Here is a 26,490-nt window from a genome sequence, read left to right on the forward strand (position 1 = left end):
GATCAGACCTCCTCCTCCCTGCTTTGAACCACTTAGAACTTTGCACCTCTTTCGGCACTGTCTTCCGAGAACTCTGAGTTATCATACCAGTGCAAGGGAGGCCCTTCTCGTTCACCTTCCGAATTAATACCTTCATGGTTGGTTCACAAATCTCAAGGTCATGCACTCTGATCTCCTGAGTTCAGCTAGTTTTGCTGTTGGCTGCTTTAGGGCAGCTGGGAACAATCCTAACAATGGTCACAGAGGGAGTGCATCAGCACAACGCCAAAAAAACAGCATAAGTCAATGCACTGATTTGTACATGCGTGGAATTTTTGTAATTAAACAAATGTATCAAAAATATAGCTGCCCTTCAACCTTACAGGTTATCTAATGCAACTCATAAAAATTTATAGGAGAAAGTACTGTTTTATTTTATCAGCCAGATGACTAAAATTATAATAGGCTGAGCAAGGCTACCCAAAAGGAAGTGTCAAAATTGAGATATGAACTTGGGTATGACTCCAGTGACCAGTGCTCTTCTAGGTAGACCCCACCTGGACACCTGTGTCTCATATACTCAGAAGCCATGCTCACTTCTACATCAGTGAGGTCACAGGTACAAGCAGACCTCACAGCTAGCAAACCTCACAGCTTATTTATTCTCTTTGTGTATTTCTAAAAAAAAAAAAAAAAAAAAAAAATCAAATGTATGTGTCAAAATGAAGTGAAAAAAGGATTTCTTATTTGTGAGAAAGGACTTAGAAATTAGAGCATTATCCCTTTCTCAGTTTATCCTTCCAGTCAATGACTTGCACTGGGTAAGCATGGCTCAGAGGTGGCTTTCCATTTTCAAATATGATTCCCTGTCCAACCCTAGTTCTTTGCGTATGATTATTCTGATGTAGACTCTGTAGCCAGCTTATTTTTGTTTTTAGCTATTAATGTTTACCCACCCTGGACAGATTGATCTTTCCCAGAATGACAGCAGCCAAGAGAGGTGCAAAATCATAATGAACCAGAGGAAAGAATCCCAGATTGAGGGGGAGGGGGGCAGAAAAACTGGCCCCAGACCTGCCTTTGATTAACCATTGTGCAATCTGAAGCAAATTAATCCCCTTACCAAGCCTGTTTCCACATCTGTAAAAGTGAGTTTGCTCTAGATTTGGGGCTGTCTTTTGGCCTGGCTTCTTGCAGACACTAGCCTTTTAATGGTTTATTTAGGGTAAAGGTTAAAGAGCCCAGTTGGCCTTATTAGCATAACAATTCTAGAATCCTTAGATGGGAAGGAACTCCAGAATGCAAAGCTTTCTTTCACTCTTTCCCCCTGCTCCTTCCTCGAGCCAGTAATATACAATTTGCTCTTCTTTTTCTTTCTTAGTTCTTCCAGGGTGACCTACTTAACTTTCTTTCTTTTTAACTTTTAAAAATAAATACGCTTCTCTCCCTACTGATAGTAGGAGTAACATTTGTAAATCTAAGTGTTGGAAAATACAAAAAGTTTAAAAAAAATAAAATAAACTCATTCATGATACCACCTGGAGATTAATAATGCCAGGGATATTTTGGTATATTTCTTCTAGACATTTTCTACATGCAGCTTTTTCCCCACAGTCGAAACCATGTTACATAAATAGTTTTACAATCTGGTGGGTTTAGGTTTTCACATATTATAAGAAGATATTTTCTGCTGTCCTTGAAACACACCCTGAGCTCACATTCATTGGTGGATTCTTCCTGATTTCCCAGTTTCCAGTGAGTAGGCCACGGGCTATTTCTGTAGTTCGCTGGAAGTACACTTGTCACACAGGCCTTAGGATAGAACTTCCTTCTCTTATATTTTAATGAACCATTCCAACAGATAGAATTTAGCTCAGGGAGTAATTCCTCTTGCTTTCAGAAGCTTTCAATATAATGGGCAATTCTGGAGTTTTTAGCAAGGCTTAATTACTTAGGATGAAACGACAATAGGTCCACTTTAACACCCTAGAATTTTAGAGCCAGGTAATTATTTTAACCTTTCAAGGGCCCTCGCCCTAAAGCAATCAGAAACCAGGGCTGCAAATCCATTAAAAAAAAAAAAAAAAAGCAGGGGGGTCCTGCTCCCGACCTAGGGAGGGCAGCGGCGCAGGGTCCCCTTACCTGGGCAGCGCCAGGGCCTCCTCGGCGCGGCCGAGGGAGCCGATGGCCGAGGGCAGCGCCAACACTCCATCAAGGTCGAACACGACCGCACGCAGCGCCATGGCGGCCTGGGGTCTGGGCACAGAGACACAAAGCGCCAAGGCCTGGACGCGGGACCGGAGCCACCCCGGACCCGACCTCCCAGCTCCAACCCCGTGTCCAGCCCCGCCCCGCCCAGGTCCCGCCTCCACCACGCCCCTGGACCCGCCCCCTGAGCCGGCCCCGCCCAGGTTGCATCTGACTGGGACTCTGCTGAGGCTCGGTCTCCGTTGCTTCCCAACGCCTGACCCTTGACCCAAAATCCTGCCTCTGGAGATGACGCCTAAATGCAAGCTCTCCTCCCCTCCCCTCCCCATGTTGACAGCGAACTTTCCAGACTTCTACCATTTTCAGGCAGTGCTAGGAGGAGACTCACCTGAGAAGGAGTTGGGGACATGGGGGGAGGGTACAGTCCCTTGGGGGAGATTGAAAGGTGTGTGTGTGTGTGTGTGTGTGTGTGTGTGTGTACACACACATGTCCAAACACTTTCACATTCGATATTTGGAGCCTGACTAGCATATCTAGTAAAGGTCTGACTTTTGCTGAAGTCTTTTCTAGATCTGGTAGGTATGCTTCCAGACACTTCACTATCCTGACTACCACTGGTCGCAGGCTCCTCTCATGTGTTTCTAGAATAAAAGGTATTGCTCTAGTCATGCCAGCCGGGCTACTTCAGCTCCAGTCTCTTGAGGTATAGAAGACATAAATTTGATCCATTTCCCGTTTGCACATTCGGCTTGAAATTAACCTCCCTAAGAAATGGGCAAACCAATTTCCACACTGTTGGCTCGTTTATGTTTCACTAAAACTTCATGGGTCAGGCGTCCACCCTTGTGTCAGGGTTGTTGGAGCTCTCCTGTGTAATGCAGCTCTGAAAATAAAAACGGGCTTGGTATTCTCTCCTCACTTCCAGGGACTGAGGACACACATGATAGAGACCTCACTTTCAAATGTGTCATCTGAATTAATCAAAGACACCTTCCACCATGTAGTCACAAGACTTGTGAGACTGTCAGAGGCCTTACTGAAATCAAGAGTTCTACAGCAGTCTTGGGGTCTGGCAACCACCAATCAGATTAAGACAAATGGGCTTACTTTGGGTTGGTTGGTACTTAGCTGTGTGAATGTTTCCTTCTCCTGCTTCATAGCCTCTTCTAGAATCCTACCTGGGACAGTTATTGGGGTTTTCTGAGATTCACATCTAAGGGCAAAGTTATGAACAATGTCAGTTATTGCAACAAGAACTGAAAAAAAGAGACTTTGATTTTGGATGTGGATGATGCTGAGTGATATGTTTCAGAGCACTGTCAGTGGAGCTTGGGAGGGAAGAGGTGGATTAACCTGGGCTTAAAGTCTGAAAGAGAGATAAAGAAGGGAATACAGTAACTTCTCTAGAAGTTGGTCATCTCAAAGGTCAACATGAGTTTTCTAAAAAGAGAGAGCAAATTGCAGCCTGACCCATAGAGTATGCAACCTCTTAAATTCAAATCTCAAACTTAAGACTTTCCTCTGGGCTCCAGATTTGCACATCCAACTTCGTATTTAACACCTCCTGAATGTCTAATAGGTATCTGCAGTGCACCGTGACTACAGCAGAACTCTTGATCCTTTCCCTCCTCCCTCACCTGCTCCTCCCAGGAGAGCTCACACCTTGCTAGGTGGCACCCTGTCAACTCAATTGCTACGAAACTTGAAATTCTTGCTGACACCCTCCACTGGCCTTGTGTTCTTTAATTCTTTTCCAGTGGGGCAAAGGTAGTAGCTTCTAGTTGGGAGGTGTTCTCTTAAAGGCCCAGCTTGGAGCTGACTACTACATTTCTTTCAAAGATTTTGTGGGACTTTCTACCCTATTCAACTCTTTCCTTCTCTTTCTGTTTGGAATAGCTGCAGTGATTCCTGTTGCCTGTATCTGAACTCTGGTAGAGTATTATTTGTGAATACCTGAATTTGTCTGTAAAAGTAGCAAAGTGAAGATGAAAAACAAGTCTACAGAACTGGACTTCATAAATCCCCCTTTTGAGAAGAAAAAATAAGACACTCTACTTTCAAAGGCGAATCGTCTTTGGTTGAGAGAAAGCTGTGGTGCTCTCACATGGACCTTCTGTTTATTCAGGAGCAGTTAACTAGCTGCTCTGGTCTGGAATGTTTACAGTGCCTTGTGAGTTGCAGGAGTGAAATGCTCAGGCACAGATTAAAGGTCTCCTTGTGCTTCACTGTGCTCTGCCTTTTTGAGTTCTGCTGCCCAAGGTTCTGGAGATAAGGGCTCACTCAGATGGGGTATGGGAGCTGGATGTCTTTTTGAAATGCAAATCCTAACTATGATTTCTGGTCATCGAATTTTATGAAATGTGTTTTAGGTGACAGTATGAAATCATAAAACATGGCTAATTGTGAAAATCATAGATGACACCTGGTGTCAATCACTAAACTCTCCAAGAACTTATATGGAACTCAACATGTTTCCTTGAGCTCCTTACTTTTTGTTGGGGATTTCCTTTGGTGGTTCAAATATTTTGAGTCTGCCTCAAGCACAGCATTTCCCGGGCTCCCCCGATGCTAGTCATGTGACATGGGCTCTGCCAGTTGGGTGTGCTGGCCTGAGATTTGGGCATGGGAAGGGGCAAGCAGAGGTGCAGCTGTGGGGCTGGAACTAGCAATAGCTTTTCTAGGGAGGCTGAGATGGAGCTTCAGTCTGGTCCTGAGTGGACTCGGTGTCCAGCAGGTGTCCGAGGGAAGGCTTTGTTAAAATGACACCATGGCATACTCTGTTTTCATTGTGTCATTCTTGGTTATAGAGTTTCCAAACCTGTGTCGCATCCCGCTAAGGTTCTGTGAGTTATTGGTGTCCTTAGTAATCCCATCTGCTTATGTGACTGGAATCAAGTTCTGTGTTGTAAAAGCCCCCATAAGACAGACCCACCCTAGATTCACACACGTGAATCCTGGAAGAAGAAAGAGTCCTCTGACATTAGAATTCAAAAACGTCATGTGCTTGTTTTTGCCTGCCTCAAATCTTGGCCCACAGCCTGTGAACTAGGTGCACCAAATCAGATGCACCAGCCCAGACTTGAAGAGTCTTAGCAGGAGAAGAGTCTTGGACAGCAGTTTCAGGGACTGCAGCCACTGGCAGGCATGGCATAGCCCCTGGCCCTCAGCAGTCAGCTGCTGCAGGGTGTCCTCACAGGCTTGGTCGTGCATTATGTTTTTGGTGGTGGCCTTACTTCTGCCTGTTTTTCAGATGTGGTTCTCCAACCTTCCAGAAACCCTTGCTGATAGCCTGTCATGAGCCAGAGTAGCCACTTATGGCTACTCACCAGATCCCCAAACATTTCTACTGTGCTTTCTGGAACCTTCTGGAACTCACCATGCCTTCTGGAACTCAGTCTCATCATCTTCACCTCAACCTCTTCTCTTCCTTTCTCATTCTCCCTGGCGTCTAGCCCTCCCAGGTGTCATCTCAGGGTTCTGCTGTTTTCTTCCCTCCTCCCCCTTACCTCTGGACAGGGGCTATGCAGATGGCCTCTTTGCTGCTCCCAGGCCCTCCCTGAAGACCCACCACAACAGTGTTGTGGCACCGACTCTGCCACCCCCAGCCCACCAGTTCTGCTTCTCCTTTTCCAACGTGGCCTCTCTCCTAACCTCCCAGAAGACTAGGTTCCTTTCTGTCCTCAAATCTCCAGTACTCTCTCCCCCATCCTTACTCTGAGCCAGTGAGTGTTGCTTACTGTTTCATGGAGAAAACTGGAATGTTCTAGAAACTTCCACCAACACCCACCTACTTGCACCTTTGCCTATTTCCTTGTCACCTTTCCTCCTCCCACAATGACCAGCCACCTCTAAGAGCTGCTCTTCTTTCAGGCTCTGTCTTCCACTGAGGCATGAGATTTGGTACTCTCATAGGCATGAGGACAATTCCCCACCTCCCACCCCATCCGGTACCTCTGGTACGGGATCATTCTATTTGTAAACTGATAGTCCGCCAGATGGAGGCTGCAACTGCGCCCTCCCCATGTCTGTGCCAGAAATTGCAAGGAAACTCTGTCTCCTTCTCTTGCAATGTCCCTCTGCTACTCTCAACTAAGAAAGTTTAACATTTTGCACACTTTGAAGGAGAAATGCTTAAAGAAATAGATTGAAGTTATATTCGGAGAGAAGGGGCGAAAACCTGATCACTGCCCAGGGCGCTAAAATCCATGCTCAAATTTTGGTCCTGTGATTTGCCCGATTATCACTTCAGTGTAACACTCAGCATTGGCTAGGGAGAAATGAGGCTATAAGAACTGGCATTGTCTGTGATCAATGCCAGGAGCCTTCCTTGTCAATCAATGACAGTAGTTTCTTTCTCTGATTGATGAACTTCTTTTTAACTTCCTGAAAATCCTGTGACAACTTGCCAGAAGGATCTACTGTGACCAGGCAAGCCACATTTCTTCATGTCCCAACCCACTGGCCCTCCCTGTCCCTAGGCCTGAACTACAGCCAGATCCCCACAGGCCTCAGCAGGCAGTTACAGGGAGAAACCTGGCAGGAGATACAAAACATGCTGTGGGTCTGCAAGACTCTTCACCTAGTCCACAGCCTGGGGAGGGTGTGTGGGTCCTTGAGGTTCCAAACCAAGGATAGGAAGTTGAAGTAGGGTTTGGCTACCTGATGGGGGTGTGTTTTCTAGTGATTTGGGGTTCGTCTACAACGTTGAACAGCTCACGGTTCACCCAGTTCCAGAAATCAGCACAATGCAGTGGATTCTTGGGAGGGTGACATTGGAGCCCGCCTTCCTCCTAGTACGAGAGGACTCACGGGATGCCTCCTTCCTGAGATGTGCCTTGGTGAGGGAAGTTCATCAGCTGGAGAGATAGGGGCAGGGGAGAAGTGACCTGGAACTTGGTTGGCAGGATTTCAGCTAAGGAAATGCTGTGGTTTGGATAAGTGTCCCCTAACACCCATGGGTAAGGCTCAGTCACCAGCCTGTGGTGCTTGGAGGTGGTGGGTCCTCGTGGAAGGGAGCTAAGTCATCGAGGGTGTGCCATTGAAAGGGGTTTTGTGAGTCCGGCTCTCCGCTCTGTCTTTTCCCCAGGCTACCATGAGGTGAGCAGCTTCCTTTACCACAAGATTCCACCATGTTGGCTACCGCCTCACCACAGGCCCCAGAGCAACCATGCCCATCGCCAATGATGCAGACTGAAACCTCTGCAGTGTGAGGGGAAATACACCTTTCCTCCCGTAAGCTGTTTCGTTACAGTCTCAGAGAGCTGGCTCATCCAGGAAGCTTCTCATTGTCATCATCCATGATGACACCAAACAGTGAATAAAATCACTCCCATGTTTTGGGGAAATCGCAGGCAGAACCACCATCAAAGACTGCCACGGTGCAGGAGTGGTCATTTTGATCAACCCCAAACTCTACCCGAGATGGATGGGTCTTATGCAGAGTCAGTGGGTCACTGAAAACTCACTAATTGACTCCAATTGCAGATTCTATTCCTGATGTGGCCCCTACTGTGGCCACTGTGTAACGTCTATCTTCTGGGCAGCAGTGACAAAGCCTGAGCTCAGATTTCCAGTTACTCACTGACGGGCAAGTTGATGATATTAATCCCTTGGATTTCATTACCCCTGCTATGATGCAATGGGTTGCAATTTGGCTTTTCTAGATTAGATGCTTGTTCTGGAGAATGGGTGGGAAGGAAAACTCTAAATACTAGCTCTGACCTATTACTACATGTGGACTGTACCTCCCCATACTTTTTCCTTACTTGATCACTTTCTGCCTACTCCATTACTTTATCTGCAGCCTGCTGTCTTTGATGAACTTTATAGCTGACTTCATAGAAAACAAAATTTCAAGATGATGTTGTGCTGGGACTAGAGCAAGATTGGGCATCTCCAGAAAGTCTGGAAGAATTGGTGAAACCAGGGCTGCTTCCTGTTGGGGTTCGGACCAGAACTTATGTGTGAGGAATAGTTGCATGATGGTGGTATCCTGTGTTTTCTTAGATTCTGTCTTTATGTGCTTGGCACCCATTTCCCACGGGGCTAAACTGATGAACCAAGTCACATCTCCCCTGAGATCGCGCTTTCAGGGGTTCAGCAGTCAAGGGTGCTAGTAGAGACCCTCAGCCATGCTTTCTCCTTTGTCCCTCCTGTCTCCTAGCTGACTCTGGGGCTTCCCTGTGAGATCCTGCTCAATGTGCCGTGCCTCCGTTTCTAGGGACCTGTGAGTATCAACTCCTTCCTCCGTGGCAATGATTTCCATGTCCGCATGTCTCACCATACTTCATTAAAACAAATTCTGGGTACAACTTTTATAACAATTAGGTGTAAGCCTATTTTTTTCAAAGTATGATTATGGAAGGCTGAGTGTGCATTCATGTTAGTAGCCAAAGCACTAGATTTGAGGGCTTCCCAGCATTAATGCTTTTAAAAAATATTTTGGGACTGTCCACCCACCCCGCTGGGAGATGACAGGGCATGCCTTCCACCTAGAAACCCCAGACCCCAGTTCCTGCTTCCTCAGCCTCCCTTGACTCTAGTTCGCGGGCACGTGGTTAATCAGATGCGTCTGTCCTGACCTTTGCATAGGGAGCTAGTGACATGAGGGATCAGGAGCAGAGGATAATCAATTGTGGCAGCCACAGCAGGAATGGCGGACTCCAGGTTCAGCAGTAATGGCAGTACCAGGGCCGTTGTGCAATTCTGTGTCCAGCTCTGCAGCAGCAGGGTGGCCATCCTGGCCAGGGGCCCGCCCTGGGCTGGGCTGGGGTGGGGCTATGCTTCCCTTGTTCTCATCTGTTCTCCAGGCAGGTCCTCTAGCTTTCCAAGTGCCACTATGAGCTACCACTGCCCTTTAAAAAGTCACTTTCTGCTTAATTAATAGGATTTCGTTGTGCGAAACCAAGAATCCTGATTGAGGCAATCTGTGACACTCTTCCCTCCCGCTCTCCTTCCTTCCCTCCTTCCTTCAGTTTTCCTCTCTCCAAATGAAGAAGGTCCACATCTACTGAGTGTAAATATGGTGAGGTGGTAACAATGATTAATTATGGATAGTGAGACTATGAGTGTTTAATGGATATTTTGTATTTTACACCTTGTGATTTTCTCAAAGACGATACTAGCAGTCATGCACAAAAGTAAACAACGGTGTGTTCATATGTGTGTATATGTGTACGTGCTGTGCACAGTTCCACTCTCGTAAGCACTTTGCAGGGTTTTCGCTAACTCAGAACAAGCCTATGAGGTGGAAACCATTGTTCCCATCCTCCTTTGACCTATAAGGAAACTGAGGCACAGAAAGTTGGACCTGCCCAAGATCCCACGGTTATTTAGGAGCAGAACCAGAAACCCAACCTCGGCAGTCCCCATCCAGGGCCTCTGCTTTTAAGGAAGTCAGGAACTGAGATAGCCAGGAGCATGGGGAGCACAACACAGAGCCTTTAGGGCAGGGAATAAACTTATTCAGGTTCCAAGAGGAGGGAATGGCCTGCCAGGAGGGGCAGGCACAGTTTGAGGATGCCTGGGGCTAGGGGTCAAGGTCACAAGCACCGTATGATACTAGACAAAAAGAGACAGAGGTCAGGTTATGGATTTGGGAGACAATGACCTCGCTTCTCCAGACAACAGAAGGCAAGGTCACTTGTAGGGAGGCTGAGATGGGGATAGGCAAGCAGCCAGGCCAGGCAGCAGCATGAGAGAGCTGGTGGTCCCCAGGTGGCTGGTTGTGGGGGAGGGGCCACCCAGGACAGGAGGGAAGGGGAGATGTGCAGATGGGGTGGCTCCATGGCTCTGTCCTCCCTCCTATTTTACTGAAAACTCTATTGCTCTATGACAGACAGACAGAAGACCTGAGCAGGCTCACCTGGGGTGAGCTCTGGAAGCGCAGATGGTGGCTCTGGGGCGGAGGGTCCCTCAGCAGGGAGCGAGGCATCATAGACCCTGCAAAGCTGCTCTGTCCCCACTGGACACAGGCTGAACAGTCACAGGCTCCTCCCCCTCCCCTCCAGAGAGGGTGTGTGAGTGTGTGTGTGTGTGTGTGTGTGTGTGAGAGAGAGAGAGAGAGAGAGAGAGAGAGAGAGAGAGAGAGAGAGAGTCTGCACAGGGAGGATTGCTACTCTGCCAGGGTCCAGTTTGAGTTGTCACCTGCTGTGCCCTGGGGCTGGCGCTGGCTCTCCAGGATGCCCTCTGCAGTGACACCTGCATGAAGCTCTCTGGCTCCCAGAGCTGGCAGCCCAGGAAGACTGGCCACTCTGCAGAAGTTTCCAGCCATCCCCAGGAAGCCACGCTGACCCTCCAGCAAGTCTCCCCCAGTCCAACAAGGTGTCTCCTAACCCCCAAGCTTCCACATCTGACCATGAAATGAAGTGACCGGACTCCACTCTGCCCCTGCCGCTCTGCTTCTGGGGGACTTTGTCAGCTACTCTGAATCTCCAGGCTAGACCGGCTCTCTGCATCCCTCGAACGGCCTGTCTTCCCCTGTGACCACAGGTAAGCAAAGGGTGTTGTGCAGAGGGGGAGACTGGGCTGTGGGTTCCCAGGAAAACTAGCAGCTCCTGGATGTTTATGAGGGGGTCATGTCCAAGTGGCAGAAGTTGCCGGCTCCTGGGAAAATTTTTAGCCTCCTGGTTGTCCTGTTGGGGCTGTTCAAAGCCCTGTGTGAGCAATAATGCCTCTGAGCTGCTGCGGCTATTTGAGTTCCATGAGCACCAGCTTTATGGTATCTGCTTCTATGTCTTTATTTCTACCATGTATTTATTCATGCAGTAAATATTCTATAAATCTTGCATGAAGCTTAATAGCCACCCGTGGTATTTACTGAGTTGGGAGGTAGCAACTCCTTCACGCCGGGATTTCTGGAGGCTGGAGGTGGGGAGGATTCCCGCATGGGAGGCTGGAAGTGCAGATGACCTTTAAGAGTGTACCTGACCTTGAGAGGTTAAACCTCTGTGATGCAGAGCAGATATCAAGGCTGGAGGTATGCTATCCCTGAAGCACTCTGTTTGGAAGGAGAAACAGTGTCATTTCTTCCAATCACAGAGTTTCCTCTGGGGTATGGTATTGCCCGTTAGGGAAGAGCTGGGACTCCCTTGCTTGGGGTGAGGTGTGGGGCTTCTGGATGGCAGATAGAGGCTGGGGGGACCCAAGCAGACTTTTGGGAGGAAGCGGTGCTTGTGAAAAGTGCAAGAATATGGCTCAGTGGGTGAGAAGTTGAAAACCCCCTGTAGGATGAAGATGGACGGGGAATAGGATTCAAGTTACGCTGACTTAATGGAACCAGGATCCAGGGGGTGAGAGAGGCTGCATGGAGTGTGGGGGTGTGAGGGAGAAACAGGGTCACCATGAACATCAGCCTGATGGATCGGGACGTTGGTGTCTGAGCACTTGGCCCATGCCATCTTTTATGCAAAGGCTTCTCTGTGCATCCCATTTACCCAGACCTTACAGACAGGAATGTAATCCCCACTGTGATTCCCACCCCCACAAAAAATCTGCCATTCCAGCCATGAAGGGGGTCAGAGTCCAGAGCTCTTTCTCTTTAAATACCTTTGTGGAAATTGACTCTAATTACTGCCAATTACCTGGAACAATTTCCACTTTGGTTTCTGGTGACAAATTAATGAAATTATCATTGTGGGCTAATTATAAAGGATGCATATCTGAGGCATGCTGCAGGAATATATCCTCCAGAGTCAGTGGTATCTCATCTGCACATTCTTGCAGAGAGTCGAGCATCTCTCCTCGCATCTCTAAATGATGCAATTTCAGTATGCCTGGATTCCCAGTCTCATTAATAAGAGGAAAAAAAAATCTTTCTTTTATTTAATGTATTTAGTTAAAAGGTGAAACAGATTATAACTGTGGAATTTTCAGCCATGATATTGGTCGGAAGGAGTTAGTAATCTGCACATGGAGCACCCTGGATCCAGGCGAGCCTAGCTTTGGGATGGGCACTTGTCCTTTCTCACCATCTCCAAAGGACCTCAGTTTTGATATGGCTTAGCAATAGCAGTCACGGTGCCAGGAGTTACAGAGAACAGGCAAGTTCTGGCAAAGTCCAGAACAGGCAAAGTCCCTTCTTGGGGAGCGTTTCACCACGTTATAATTCGGAAGCTAAAGACCTGAGTTTGAATCCCAGCTTTATCACTTTTAAACTATGTGGACTTGGACAAATCAGCCAACTTCTCCGAGTGTGGCTCTTTATTTTCCTTGTAAGAGGTAGTTATGTCTCTTCTCCACACACCCCTGGGGGTGGGGTGAGCCCAAAGCTGCAGAAATGCCTTGTGAACCTGCAAGGGGCATAAACAAGCTGTTCTCAGGAAAACCTTCGGGGGTCAGCCCCACAGGGGCTCTGGCCTCCTCTTTCTCTGCACTTTCCTAGCCCTGTTTTCTAACTTCAGAAGAAAAGAAAGAAGCCAGTCTTCATGCCTGTGCCATGATAGTTGCAAGCAATTGCATTTTATGTTCCTCTTTGTTTTAACCAGCAAAACGAAAAACAAAACAAAAAACCAAACTTCCAGTGGGGGGTGAGAGTGGGGGTGAGGTGATATGTAAGCCACTGACATCCCCAGGTGACCCTTGTCCCAGGGCCTGGGACACTTGAGGTCCTCCAAGGTAGAGAGGATGAAAGAGGAGAAAGGAAGAGACAGGTTGGTCTGTGTTGTCAGGTGTTCTAGAGAGAACAGAGAACAGAGGGGACGTGCCACCTGCTTCCCCCGGGGTGGTAAAGAAGGTTAGCCGCTGGTGGCTCAGCTCAGCTCTACTCAAGCTTCTCAGGCGCTTACCCAGAATCAGACTCAGGGAGGGACTTCCCAATATGAGGAATTGTCTAAAGCCTGGGAGGGAAGCCTGGGGGCACCTGGGGCCTCCCTGGATGCCTCTGAAACCACTGGGGTTAAATGAATATGATCAAGCCCGACAGCAGGTGGGGATGAGTAGATGAGACCCCAGAGTCGTCTTCTTCCTGTGTCCACTGTGTCCCTCTGGGGTCAAGTAGTAGCTCAGTTCTCTGTCCTGTGACCCACCACATCCTTGGTCCTGGTAAGGGATGAAGGTCACAGAGAGATAAATCAATAAATAGCAAACAATCGGATTCCGAGAGTAAATGTCTTGTGTAGTCTTGTCCTAAACTCCCTGGCCAGCCTTGGCTTCCCCCATCCACTCTCCCAGGGCCTCTTCCTCCCTGGTACTTTCCCAGGAGGCTCTGCCTACCTAGAACTCAGGGCAAAAGGTGTCCTGGGAGCCGGGCTGGGCTGGAGGCTTGGGGAGAGACCCGGCCTTCACCCTGAAGGAGCTGTTAGACCACGTCGAAAGAAAAGACCACTGACTCCAATTAAAATCAAATTAAAGCAAGCTTATTATTTCGACCGGCCGGGCTGCCTTGCCCCTCAAAATCGTGGGAGCCAAGGACAGCCCCGAGGCTTCTTTGTGGCCCAGTTTTATAGCCCAAAAAGTTACACAAAGGGGAGGTTACAGATAACAACATTCTGAAGAGCATAACACAAGTTTACATTTTTGCTGGCCCCGGCATCAGAATTTATGGAGATCTTAGAGACTCAGAGAGGGTCGTTATCTGGCCAGGGAAGGCCAGAATTTATGAGGTGTCACTAAGGTTTAGGAAAGGGTTGTTATCTGGTCAGGGAAAACCGGACCTGGGTGAGTTCAGGGCATGGGCAGGCATTCCAATCAGCTTTACAACATCAACTAATGGCCAGGCCCTACAGACATCCTGATATTTTTACAGAAAACAGAAATGAATCCTTCATAACTTGTGACAAGCTGGCTTCTGATCTAATGAGATAACTAGGCTAGGTATATCAGAGCCAGCTCACAGCAGGGGTTTCCGCTCTTCTCCAGAAGCCTCCCAGGCCGTGCCCCAGTTGTGGGGCCACAGGCCCTGAAGCCTCAGCTAAGGCAATCCCAGATGAGATGAGCACAACCGACTTTGATTTTTATTTACCACTTTAACCACGGGAGGTTCAGCGGCAGTGAGTCCATCCAGGCTGCTCCGCCACCATTGCCGCCATCCATCTCCAGAACCTCGCCATCTTTCCACACTGCAGCTCCTAATCTCCCCTCTGCCCAGCCCCAGGCGACCCCCATTCTACCTCCTGTTTCAGTGCATCTGATGACTCCAGGTGCCTCGTGTAAGTGGGATTGTACAGTAGCTGTCTTTTTGCGTCTGGCTTATTTCATCCATGTTGTAGCAGGTACCAGAATTTTCCTTCCTAAAAGGCTGAGTAGTATTCCGCGGTATGCACAGTCCACGTTTTGTGTATCTATTCATCTGAGCTTGGGTGGCTTCCCTTTCTCCACATTTGATCTGGGTTGTTGCACTCTGTTTGGATGGAGTTTACGTGATTTTTTGTGAGCCCCCTTTCCCCATGAGATTGGGGGAGAACATATCCAAACATAGCAGGCATCGCTGCCTATAAAAACAAACAAACAAACGTGCTATTATATTAACTAACTGATGCATCTTATGGTTGGAAATTTGGGAAATGTGGAAAAGTGTCAAAGACAAGTAAAATGGCTTCTAATCCCTGAGATAGCAGGTGATCTATATGTACCTGGAGGAAACGGCTACAAGAGGAAAGGGCAGTACAGCATCGAGAGCTTTCCCTAGAAAGAGCCCGGCTATGCTGCTTTCTTTGCAGAGGGTCTGCTTGGAGGAAGGGGGACAGTCCCCTGTGAGGGCTAGAGACCCCCGACCAAGCGGCTCTGCTCACCAGGGTCAGGGAAGCTGCGGATCCCAGGTGGGTGGGCGCTGCACAAACCTTATGTGGCACTCAGGGGACCATTAGTTGGTGAGTACATGAAGCTGCGCTCCCTTGGGAGCTCCTGAGGGGTCTGAGCCTGGGGCTGATGTGGGAGGCCGCTTCCCAGAACCCCTGTCCCTCCCATGTGGGGACCCCTCTGGGAGAGCTCTCCAGAGCAGCCACCTCTGGGAACCATTTGGGGGACAGACAGGAACCAGTCACCTCTAAGAGAGGAAGAATGAAGCAGGAAAGCCCAGAGCAGCAGTGGGGTAGTGTGGCACCAGGTGAGTAAGGGTGGCTGGTGGTAAGGGGCAGCATTCTCTCAAGGGGACAGGGGACAAACGTGAATCTCACTTTCTAGTGAGTCTCTGGGTTGAAACCTCCTGGGGAGAATGATGTGGGGAGGCCTTTTGCCCCAAAACACACCCTGGAAGAGCCTGTTGCAATAAATAAGTCTCAGAAATTGCAGGACACTGACGCTCTCCTCAAACCCCTTCCACACCCTCTCTTCCCCAGTTGGCACAAACTGTCTCTGTGTGATGCCCCTGGGCCCTGGTGCTTTGACAAGCCCAGTAGCAGCGTGCCCAGCCCAGCCACCGCAGGGCCAGGAGCTTCCAGGAGCACAACCTCCTACTCGTTCCCTGCCCCTGGCCTGGAGATAGGCAGGGCAGGAGAAGGATAAGCCAAAAGCCCAGCAGAGCCTAGCGACTTGACCAGGACCCAGAGCCACATTTGCAAGCTCCAGGCCAGTTCTCCTTTCCTGCCAGAGGGCAGAAGGGAGCAGTGTGACAGGCTTGGGAGAAGCAGGAGATCATGGGTGATGTCTGGACTCGCTGCTGAGATGTTGGGACAAGGAGGGCTGAGAAGGAGAATGTGGCTTCCTGCCTCCAGTAACGGTTATTCTAATTCCCTCATGCGCGAGGTGGCTTACATTTTTAAAGCACTCTCTTATCCTTGTTCTTGTTTGTTGGTTTGTTTTTAGAAATTGTGTTTAAAATACACTTAACATAAAACTTATCATTACACCCATCACCTCCATTTAGTTCTAGAACATTCTCACCATCCCCAAAGGAGACCCTGCTCTCACAGCTTGTGCAGAAAGCCAATGTTAAGTCTGTACCCCATACGCAGAGTGTACCCAAGCGGAGGGCATCTTCTCTCCCAATAAAAACAACTCTTTAAAAAAAAAATACTAATTTGGATGGGTCCACTTTTAAAGGTAATATTTAACATGTTACCTTAGTGGCACGTTTTAAACCACATAGGACATAAAATAATATATAGACTTAAAATACTGCATTCCCCAAATCTCGCTGCCATGACAAGTCAAGCAGTTCACCCATTCTTGACGCTGCCTCCATCTCATCGCTGTGTTCTGCACACACCACCGTCCTCACGGCCCGAGACTGGCTGCTTCTTATTAATCCCGAAGGTGTGTGTGTTTTAACGACAGCGTTTTCAAGGTATACTTCACATAGCATAGAAGTCCCCCTTTAGAAATGCTCCCAGAATTGTGCAGCCATCACCACCGTGTATTTCCAGAACTTTTTGGTTGCCCCAAAAGGAACCCCCCAGTGGTGTTTAAGCAATCCCTCGCCACCTCCCTCCCCAGATCCACTTGCTGGTCGTCCTTCTGTCGCTGTGGAGTTTCCTGTCCTCATCCTACAGGGGCTTCTGTGACTGGCCTCTTGGGGTCTGGGCTGTTTCCCAGCTTCCTCCGCGTGGTGGCCACGTGTTAGCCCCTCATTCCTTGTTGGGGCGGAATCACATTCCATCGCATCCATCCAACGGCTTTTTTCGTCTGTTTATAAGCTGGTGGACGTTGGGCCATTTCCACCTTTAGGCTACTGCGACTGGTGCCTGCGTCCTTCTGCGGACCAGCTTGTGCGATTCTCCCCATTTTACAGATGAGTGCTGAAGCAGAGTGATGGGAACGTCGGTGCCCCCTGGTAGGTCAGCCTTGTCTGGGGAGAGCAGCCGGCTGACTCTGGAAGGAGGGAGACAGGGATGCCTCGGTCAAGCTGGGGGTAGTGCAGGAGCCCAGTGCTCCTGGCAGGCCTTGCCCCCCTCCGTGAGTGTCGAGAGGCATGACCCAGGATCCTTCTCTGGCTTTGGTCAGGTTCAGCAGAAGGAGCCTTGCGGAATCCAGTGGCCCCCTGCCAAGCCAGCTCGGTGACGCCCTGCCAGGTTAGACCACAGCAAGCTGGACGGGCCCTCTTTTGGGTGTGCAGGGGAAGCCAGTCCCTCCTCTGAGACCATGGGCCCCTCCCATTCAGCACTGCCGCCCTGGATGAAATTTGGCCTGTGGTGGCCCCTTCTGCTCCCAGCAGGTGAGTGGCTGCTTTATCTCTGGGACTTCACCGCTATGTGCTCACGTGCCAGGTGGGGGGATCTCCTGCAGGTGGGCTCATGGCAGTCCTCAAGGCCACAAGGATGTTAAAGGTCATAGGCTGGTGCCTGGTTCCACAGGGGGAAGGTGGAGGGGCTGTCACAGCGCTGATATTAGCAGCTGTGTCACCTTGAATGTCCCCAGCTTCAGCGTTGCTCATCTGCAAAACACAAATAGTGCTGAGGACCTCCCGGAGCTATTGTGGGGACAGAAGGAAAGCCTGCGCCTAGCACCTGGGTCTCAGCAGGCACCCAGGATACACACGTGGTGGTTATTGTCCTTGCTGGGCTTTTGGTCCCAGCTGGAGCTGCTGCGCTTCTGGGTTTGGAGCAGTAGCTGTCCACTGGCTCAGTGGCAGAGCCTTGGTGTGCCGAAGCCGATGGCAGAGTACTGAAACCCCCCCCCCCCCCCGAGAGACCCATCGACAGTGGTTGGCCTCATAGACGAGAAGCGGCAAGTGCCAGGGGTTTAGGAGCAACTCAGGGAGGTGCCCTCAGTGGCGAGGGCTACGGCCGGCACTGCTGGTTCCTCTGACGACTGGGTGGGCTTGCTGTCATGGGACGAGTCCCCTCCCTGCAGCTCGTTCCTCTGGGACCTGGGCTGGATCTCCCCCTCCCTGCCGCAGCACCCTGGCTTTGTTATCCATTATCACACAGGTACTGACGTCCATTGCTGACGACCAGCACGAGCGAGTGCACTGTGGCCTCGGGACTGTGCACAGCTCTGATGGACATTATCATAGTGAGCCCTCCACAGGGTTTGAGGTGGGATCTGGATTCACATCCCACCTGACAGCTGAGCAAGCTGACGCTCTCACAGATGGCGGCCTCTGCTTTGATGGGAAGCCGCGTGCCCGCTGCCTCCTTGGCTTCTGGAGACCCCTCCTCTTCTCTCCCATCCCACAGCGTTGGCGCAGCGAGGCCCCCACACCCAGGCCGAGGACCGCCTCTTCAAACACCTCTTCAGGGGCTATAACCGCTGGGCACGGCCGGTGCCCAACACCTCAGACGTGGTGATCGTGCGCTTTGGACTGTCCATTGCCCAGCTCATTGATGTGGTGGGCCTGTCTCCCCGTCCCAGGCCCCTCAGAACCCGCCTCCAGACCCCAGGCTCTTCCCCAGGGCCCCCCTGCAGCCCCCGTCCCCCTGCCCACCTCCATTACAGCGGGGACCTCAGCAGGTTCCTCCTGGGCTGCCCCAGCCCCTTCCCCTCTCTTGCCTGGATCCCCTTCTGGGGCAGCAGGGGGCAGCAGGGGGTTTTCTGTGTGTCCCTGAAGAATCTGAGTCCAGGGGAGTGTTGGGAGGGACGCTGGGCTTGGGTGCCGCCCAGAGGCTCTTCCTGTGGGTGGGGGTCCCGGCAGCCCCTCTCGCTCACCCTGTGCTCTGGATTCTGTTGCCCTCTCTCTCTTGCCGGCCAGGACGAGAAGAACCAGATGATGACCACCAACGTCTGGCTGAGGCAGGTGAGGATTCTCCCCGCAGGGAGGGGACAATCATCGCTGGGCCTTCCCCTCCCTGCACCTTTCCCTGACCCGGGCAAGCTGCTGCATTCACGGTGGGTGACACCTGCCACTTGGGTCATCTGGTTGCAGGTGGCCTCTCCAGAGGACTGTGCTTGCATGGTCAGGCTCTGAGTCCACTCCTTGTACATGTCACCAGAGAGCCAGAGATGCCTTTCTTAGAAATGACATTTCATAGTCCTTGCTGCTTGGGGACAGGCTACATTGTCACCAAAAACCCACGGAGGTCTCATTCTGCCCATTTTACAGCTGAGGAAAATGAGAAGCAGGGTGCGGCTGGGCCAGTAAAGGGGGCACCCAGGTGCCTGGCTCTGCTCCTTCTACCAAAGAACACGGTGTCCCTGTTTGTGCTGCCTGACAAACCCGAAGCTCGCCATCTAGAGCCACTTGGGCACCTCCTATCTCAGTTTCATGGTCAGGTGTTTGAGTGGTTTCCTCTGCTTTGCATGGTGACTTCTTGGGAGCATCTGCCTGGTGGCTGTCCTGTTCTGAAGGGTTAAGGACAGCTTTACTCACAGCAGGGGTGTTTGGAAGGTTCTGAAAGTCTGGGCCTGGCTGGCCTCCTGGCCTTGCCCAGGGTCTTTCCCTGCGGTGTTTCCAGGAGGGAAGTCAGATTCCCACCTGTGGCTCAAGGCTCCCAGAAGGAGGGTCCCCAGACAGAAGTGGAACCTGCTGGTCTCTGGTGGCCTGAATGGGCCCTGCATCCATCTTGCCATATTCTGTAGGTCAGGGCAGTCCAGGAGTCCAGCTGGATTCAGGGAGGGGCCATAGACCCCACCTCTCAGTGGAAGGACAGCCCAAGAGCAGGTGGCCCTCCTGGATGGGCCACTCCTAGGGCAGACTCATGAGAGCACAGGTCTCATGAGAACCCCAGTGCGTTCCCTCTCTTCTTACCCCTCCTGCTCTGTTCTGCTGCTCTGAAGGCCTCTGACATGGGGGTGGCAGTAGAATGTGAGAAAGAGGAGCTGGTGCCCTGCCCATGGCTTGCCCCACCAGCCCCTGACTGTCCCTGGGCAGAGGTTAACACGCAGAGAGCCACACCCACCAGAATGTTGATTGGCATCTCTGTTTGAGTCCTTTGAATGGGTGCCTGGCCCTCCAGTGCCCTTTCTGTAATTCCTGTCCCCCAGGGGGCCCTGGATGGTGTTGGGCTGTGGTGTTTCAACTACTCAGTTTAAATTAGACCTTGGTCCAGAGGCTCTGAGTGGATACTGTTCATCCCAGAGCTGCTGGAGGGTCAGGAGGTCATCTTTACAGATGTGCCAACTGGGGACCAGAGCAAGGAAGGTATTGTGTGTGTGGTTGGGACAGGCCCAGAACCTAGGTCACCGCAGCTGTCCCCATGGTCTGGTCACCTGGGCCAGGGGCTGGGCGGGAGGTGAGGACATACACTGCCACGGGACCTGGGCCATCACCACCTCTGACTAGCCTGAGATGCTGAGCATGTTATTCTCTGAGCCTCATTTTCCTCATCTGTAAAATGAATGTGGTTCAACCTACTACCACAGTAATATGCCCCAACTTGACGTGGGTTCCCCAAAATGTTGGTTGGAACTGAAAACATGATGAATGGAATGGAGAGAGACTAAGACCTGATCCGGGGAGAGAAACACGGATTCGCTTGGATGTGATTTGGGGGGAGCAGGAGTGAAGTCCAGAGCGACTCTTGCTCCCTCCTGGGCCGGCCCCTGGGTAGGGAGGTCTCTGGAACACAGTCTGGAGGTCACAAACAGCTCCGAGCCTCAGCCGCATGCCTCTGGCAGGTGGCTTTTCCCCTCTGTGGTCTCACTTCCACCTGCTCGCCCCCCACCCCACCCCTGGGCCGGCTGTCTCTGCAGCCTCTTCCTGGATGGAGACTCTAACCACCTCGGAAACTGTGAGTCAGCTCAGATCCTGCAGTGCCTCACTGGAGCCAGCCAGGGAGGCAAGAGAGGACCAGGGCATGGCTGGGGACACCACCTGCCTGGGAGTTAGCTACTGAGGTGGGGGCAAAGCGAGGAGGGTGTTTATCTGGGAGGGTGAGCCTGGTTCCTCGGCCAGAGCCCTTTCCTGGCCTCGCAGGCTCTCTGTTCTGTGGGGCTGGGCGGGGCTCCAGGGGCTCCTGAATCCCTGGCTCAGCCTAGGTTGACAGAGGCCCCTCCCTGGCGTGGCAGTGATGGGACCCCTCCCCTGCACAGGAGTGGAGCGACTACAAGCTGCGCTGGAACCCAGCTGACTTTGGCAACATCACCTCCCTCCGGGTCCCTTCAGAGATGATCTGGATCCCTGACATTGTCCTTTACAACAAGTAGGAAGCCATGGAGCCCTGGGCAGACCCCCAGGAGGGCGGTAAAGGGGACTTGGAGGAGGGCTTCGTTGTTCCCCTCTCAATGCTTAGCAGAGAACCCCCTCCTCTGTATTCTTTTATTCCTTTCATCCTCTTCTCTCCCTCCTACACACCAACGTTTACTGGGCACTGAAGATGTATTCATTTGTAGCACGGTGACAGTGGGACAGATTGGCCAACTCTGAGTATCCTTTGGAAAATGTAGTTCAGGCTCTCTAAAAACGCCCAAGAGTTGAAATTTTAAAGGATGGCAATATTGTCTGACCAGGTAAGTGGCATCCTGTAGTAGCACCTTTGAAGAACAAACTCACTGGGTATGTTTTTTCTTTAATCATGTTATCTTATACTTGCCTTGGATTCAAGACCCAGAGGATCAATCTCACCCTAAAAACTAGAAGCTAACAGAAGCTGGAGGGCGGGGGGAGTCCACAGAGAATCCCAGTGGGAAAAAATCAATGAATTAAAATACTTTTTGATAGGAGAAATAGAAATCTATATTGTTATTAGTATGTTTGGTATCAGGCAATTCTTCATTGAGAAGTTAAAAAGTTCAAATTTAAAAGAAGGTGTTATGATGGTCTAAAACCAGTTTCTAAAGCAGGTTGCTGCTTCCTTGAGATATGAATAGCTATGGCAAGGTTCTGTGGTCATGGTTTTGGATCACACTGTATGTCTGTCACCCCTGCCAAGGGCTTTGGAAGCCAGCAGAGCACAATAGCATTTTAAATGCTGTTTTAAGTCCTGCAGCAAAGAAACCAGCTTACCCAGCACTTCCCAATCCCTCGGACCCTACCTTGGAAATGATATTTTTGAACAATAAAACATAGAGAGAGGGTCCATTTCTGGACCTCCAGAGAGGTCAGCATTTCCTTACACCAGTTCCTTAAACTGTCTGGTTCTGGGCAGGCCCAGTGCCCTCTCACTTAAACACACACATGCCACTGGGTGACCTGGCAGGTCTGACACCCAGGTATCTGTTTGCTGACTCATGCCCCCACCCCATTGCTCTGTACCCAGGAGCTGGCACCCAGGAACATTCTAGTTTCTGCTTCCTGTGCATTTGGCAGAGATATGAGCAAAGTCCTAGGGTCAGATACAACTTCACATTTCAGGATCGTCAATAAAGCCGTGACCACTAAGACTCGATTTTCTCAAGAAAAGTCCAGTCAAACTTTGGTAGACACATAAAGAAACATCTGCTCCACCCAGGCACTGCACTCTGGCCAATCAACAGAACTGTTCCTTCCCTAAAATGGGTGCACGTTGCCATCTAGTGGCAACTATGTGAAATGACCAAAATGCCTTTAATTTCTTTTTCTTTCTTTCTTTTTCTTTTTTTTTTTTCTTTTGACTTTTTGCCTGATGTATTTGTTACTCTCTTTTAAAGTTCCTGTTTCCAGCCAGTCTGTCTCTCTACCCTGGAACTATTCCTTGGGAAACTCCCTTGTATTCTGATTCCCTGGGCTTTAAGGACAGACGGTAGGAAGCGAAGGGGGAGTTGAAGAAGTCCCATCTGACTGGTCACCAGTGTCCCCATAGTCCTTGTGGGTCTTTGGATACTCATTCCCACAAAGTCCCCAACCTCATCGACCACAGTCCCCATGATGCCCACCTGGTGGCCCCAGTGAGCACTGTTAAGGTTTTCCTTGGCCCCAGCTGTTTCTTGTTCCTGCAGGGTCCTCTGCTGGGGTGCTCCCTCCCCTCCCTTGGCCGAGTCCTCCCTGAGCACTCCAGCCAGCCTCCTGTGGGTGCCAAGCTGCCTCCTGGCGGGGGGGCCCTAGTGGTTGAGGTTAGATGCATGGACTCCAGGAAGTTTCCTCACTAGCCAAAATCTTAGGTCTCCTGAGCAAAGAACAAAAGGTCCAGGTGGAAAAGTCATGATCTTCTACCTAAGAGGCTGCTTGCTCACTGTGAGCTAGGAAAGTACAGTTCAAGATCATCACTCTAGAATATTAAAGGAATAAAACAGGCAATGGAACTGCATACACCCCTCAAAATATGACCTCAAATATGCAAAACCATCAGAATCGTGGTCTGCGTGACACTAGAAGAGACATGATATGTATAATATCACAATGTTAATAGTGGGTATTTTAAAAATTCTTGGTACTTTCCAGTGTTCTTCAAAACTCCACCTTTTGTATTTAAAACAATGTTATATGAAAAGAAAACTCAGCTATGTCCGTCTTCTGGGGAAATTTTATACCCTTGCAAAAGAGGGGACACTTGGCCAGCTGAGAACTGCCTTGTTCGGGTTGCTCTCTGCAGCAGTCTGGGTGGGGCAGGTGGGTGTGCAGACCCCCAGCTGGTCTTCTCTCCGCAGTGCAGACGGGGAGTTTGCGGTGACCCACATGACCAAAGCGCACCTCTTCTCCACGGGCACGGTGCACTGGGTGCCCCCAGCCATTTACAAGAGCTCCTGCAGCATCGACGTCACCTTCTTCCCCTTCGACCAGCAGAACTGCAAGATGAAGTTTGGCTCCTGGACCTACGACAAGGCCAAGATCGACCTGGAGCCGATGGAGCAGACGGTGGACCTGAAGGACTACTGGGAGAGCGGCGAGTGGGCCATCATCAACGCCACGGGCACCTACAACAGCAAGAAGTACGACTGCTGCGCCGAGATCTACCCCGACGTCACCTACTACTTCGTCATCCGCCGCCTGCCACTCTTCTACACCATCAACCTCATCATCCCCTGCCTGCTCATCTCCTGCCTCACCGTGCTGGTCTTCTACCTGCCCTCCGACTGCGGCGAGAAGATCACGCTGTGCATCTCCGTGCTGCTCTCGCTGACCGTCTTCCTGCTGCTCATCACCGAGATCATCCCGTCCACCTCGCTGGTCATCCCGCTCATCGGCGAGTACCTGCTCTTCACCATGATCTTCGTCACCCTCTCCATCGTCATCACCGTCTTCGTGCTCAACGTGCACCACCGCTCCCCCAGCACCCACAGCATGCCACGCTGGGTGCGGGTGGCCCTGCTGGGACGTGTGCCCCGGTGGCTGCTGATGAACCGGCCTCTGCCACCCTGGGAGCCACACGACTCCCCAGGCCTGAAACTCAGCCCTTCTTGTTACTGGTTGGAGACCAACATGGACGCAGAGGAGAGAGAGGAGGCAGAGGAGGAGGAGAAAGGCAGATGGGTGTGTGCCGGCCGCCCAGCCCCCTCCAGGGGTATCATCTGTGGCCGGGGACGCCTGCCCCCACAGGCCTCAGGGCCCAGGGCCGCGGCTCCCTCTGGGGAGCATGAGATCTTGCTGTCGCCTTGCATACAGAAAGCCCTGGAAGGTGTGCACTATATTGCTGACCACCTGCGGTCGGAGGATGCCGACTCTTCGGTGGGTGAGGTCTGGGTGAGGGCCTCCCCTGGGTGACCCTACCAGCTTAGCAGGGAACCCTCCCACCTCAGGGTGGTAGCTAGACCAACCTGGTCCCCTCCCTGAGGGCTGGCCTCCCTCATTCATGGCTCCAAAGAGTCTGGAATCAATTGTGAGAGAACATTTAGCTGGTGGCTCTTGGGACACTTGTTGGCAGTAGGTCAAGAATGTCCCTGCTCAGCCTCACTGGGAGACAGCGAGCAGAGAAGGGCATGCTTAGATGTGGACTCTGCCATGCCACGCTTATGCCACTACCTACAGGAGCTGGCAGGGGTGGGAGGTGGAGGGGGCATGAGGAGAGCCTGGTGGGCTAGCCCCTGGGGCAGTGGCCTTCCTCTTCCACCTCTGCTAGATGGTCCCCTCTCCTCTTTGCTCATCAGGCCCTTTATGAAGCTCATGAGTCAACCACGAACCCTGCAGATTCTTGGTTGTACGAGGCTGGGCCTCTCCACAGCCCCTGCCTTATCTAGCGCTCAGCATCAGAATTCTCTGATCAACTTAGGGAAGGGTGAAAGGCGGAGAGGATCACTGGGTAGCCTTGTTGAGTGAAGGAGAAAATTAATCATTAATTTGGGAGCAGCTAGGCATCCATCCCTGGCCTGGGCTGGGAGTCCAAGCTGCACAAAGCCCACCCACCCCCTAACCTGCCCCCAGTCACACCTACCCCACCCACTACCTTCTCTGCACTGAAATCACTGCAGCCACGGGGACTCCATCTCCTTAGATGGTTCCAGCACCTCTCTGTGTCCCTCTAGTCCCTTTGCCCAGAACCTGCTGAGCCCCGGCAGTGTGGAGGGTGAGATGGGTGGGACACAGGAGAGGGTGGTATGGGGCTTGGGCCAGCTCTGTTTCTCCCCCCACCCCATCTCTGCACCTGTGCCAGTCTTAGCTTCCCCTCAGGTCTCAGGGGGCAGCTACTGCTGCCCTGTGGTTGTCCCTACAGGGGCTGAGCATGGGAGGAACACTTCTTGAGGCCTGGCCTCTGTCACTGTGAGCCCATTTCTCCCGCAGGTGAGAGAAGACTGGAAGTGTGTTGCCATGGTCATCGACAGGATCTTCCTCTGGCTCTTCATCATCGTCTGCTTCCTGGGAACCCTGGGGCTCTTTCTGCCTCCGTTCCTGGCTGGAATGATCTGATGTCCCTTGTGTCGGCTCCAAGGCCGTCCTGCCAGCCAGCAATGACCACCTTTAACTGCAGCTCCCTCCAGAGTGCCCTCTGGGGCCAGCGCCATCTGCCTGCGGTGCTTCTGGGGGGAGAGCACCAGCTCTGAAGGTCTTCCTGGAGCACTGGCTGTGACGCTACTGCACCTAGTTCTGGGAATCTGCTGGACAGAAAGCCCAGTTTAGGAAGCAGAGGAGCTAGAATAGAAGGAGGACTCTGCCCTGCAGAGGGGTGGGACTAGCACAAGGAGAAACAATATGGCCTTGAGGGAGGGGCACAAGGGGGAAGGCGAGGCTGCCTCGGGGGTGGAGGGGCTATGAGCAATGGTCTAGATTTAGGAATGAGCCCCAAATTCCCAGGGGAACCCCCAGGCCAGGGTCGGGGAGGCTGGCAGTGCAGGTTGGGCTCTTTAAACCAGGCTGAGGAAGCACTTCAGTGTGAGTTTGCAGGGCTTGGAGGTGTGTGGTGTAGCAGCCAAGGAGCAAGGGACTTTACAGAAGGAGCGGGGAGCAGGTGTGTGGGGGGCCAGTGGAGCGGGGCCTTCCCCTCCACCCAAAGTACCTTCAGCACCCCCTGGGCTTCCCTGAGGCATTGTGCCTCCCTCTTCCTTGCAAAGAGGCAGCCAGAACGGAGAGCCGCCGCTGTGGGCGCCGTGTGCCCATGAACCTGCAGTGAACAAACCGGGAAGGCCATCGCTGGCTGTTCTTCCGCAGTGCCCTGGTCCCTGTAGTCTGCGGTCAGCACACCTCTCTGGAGTTGGGGATCTCT

At 51.4% G+C, this 26,490-nt stretch overlaps 2 protein-coding genes across 7 annotated transcripts in view; one reads left to right on the forward strand and one right to left on the reverse strand.

Moving 5' to 3' along the window:
- The window catches only part of Ephx2 (epoxide hydrolase 2), a 42,843-nt gene extending 40,544 nt beyond the window's left edge, over positions 1-2,299 (reverse strand). For all 5 annotated transcript variants that reach the window (XR_003301704.2, XM_026398856.2, XM_026398853.2 and 2 more), the window contains exon 1: positions 2,122-2,299. Coding sequence is in view for 4 of the 5 variants with exons in the window: in XM_026398856.2 (XP_026254641.2) it covers positions 2,122-2,222 (101 nt within the window). In the remaining variant the exon portion in view is untranslated. The remainder of the gene's footprint in view (positions 1-2,121) is intronic.
- Positions 2,300-17,203: 14,904 nt separating this feature from the next.
- Positions 17,204-25,697, forward strand: Chrna2 (cholinergic receptor nicotinic alpha 2 subunit). 2 transcript variants are annotated; one of them, XM_077792618.1, is made up of 6 exons: positions 17,204-17,276; positions 18,241-18,392; positions 18,753-18,797; positions 21,032-21,141; positions 23,504-24,521; positions 25,572-25,697. In XM_077792618.1, exons 1-6 carry the CDS (start codon positions 17,204-17,206, stop codon positions 25,695-25,697), a joined length of 1,524 nt encoding a protein of 507 aa, XP_077648744.1. The 2 variants fall into 2 exon arrangements, with proteins under 2 accessions (XP_077648744.1, XP_077648745.1); XM_077792619.1 differs by lacking the exon at positions 17,204-17,276 and having other exon boundaries at positions 18,240-18,347.
- Positions 25,698-26,490: the final 793 nt, after the last annotated feature.

The sequence above is a fragment of the Urocitellus parryii genome, chromosome 14, assembly GCF_045843805.1.
Source record: "Urocitellus parryii isolate mUroPar1 chromosome 14, mUroPar1.hap1, whole genome shotgun sequence".
NCBI lineage: Eukaryota > Metazoa > Chordata > Mammalia > Rodentia > Sciuridae > Urocitellus > Urocitellus parryii.

Bases quoted from the DNA above. Each gene is read 5' to 3' on its own strand.
- Chrna2 (XM_077792618.1), top strand. From the start codon at position 17,204: ATGGGCCCCTCCCATTCAGCACTGCCGCCCTGGATGAAATTTGGCCTG. The intron at 18,393-18,752 runs GTGGGCCTGTCT...CTTGCCGGCCAG, and splicing joins TTGCCCAGCTCATTGATGTG to GACGAGAAGAACCAGATGAT. The intron at 21,142-23,503 runs GTAGGAAGCCAT...TTCTCTCCGCAG, and splicing joins GACATTGTCCTTTACAACAA to TGCAGACGGGGAGTTTGCGG.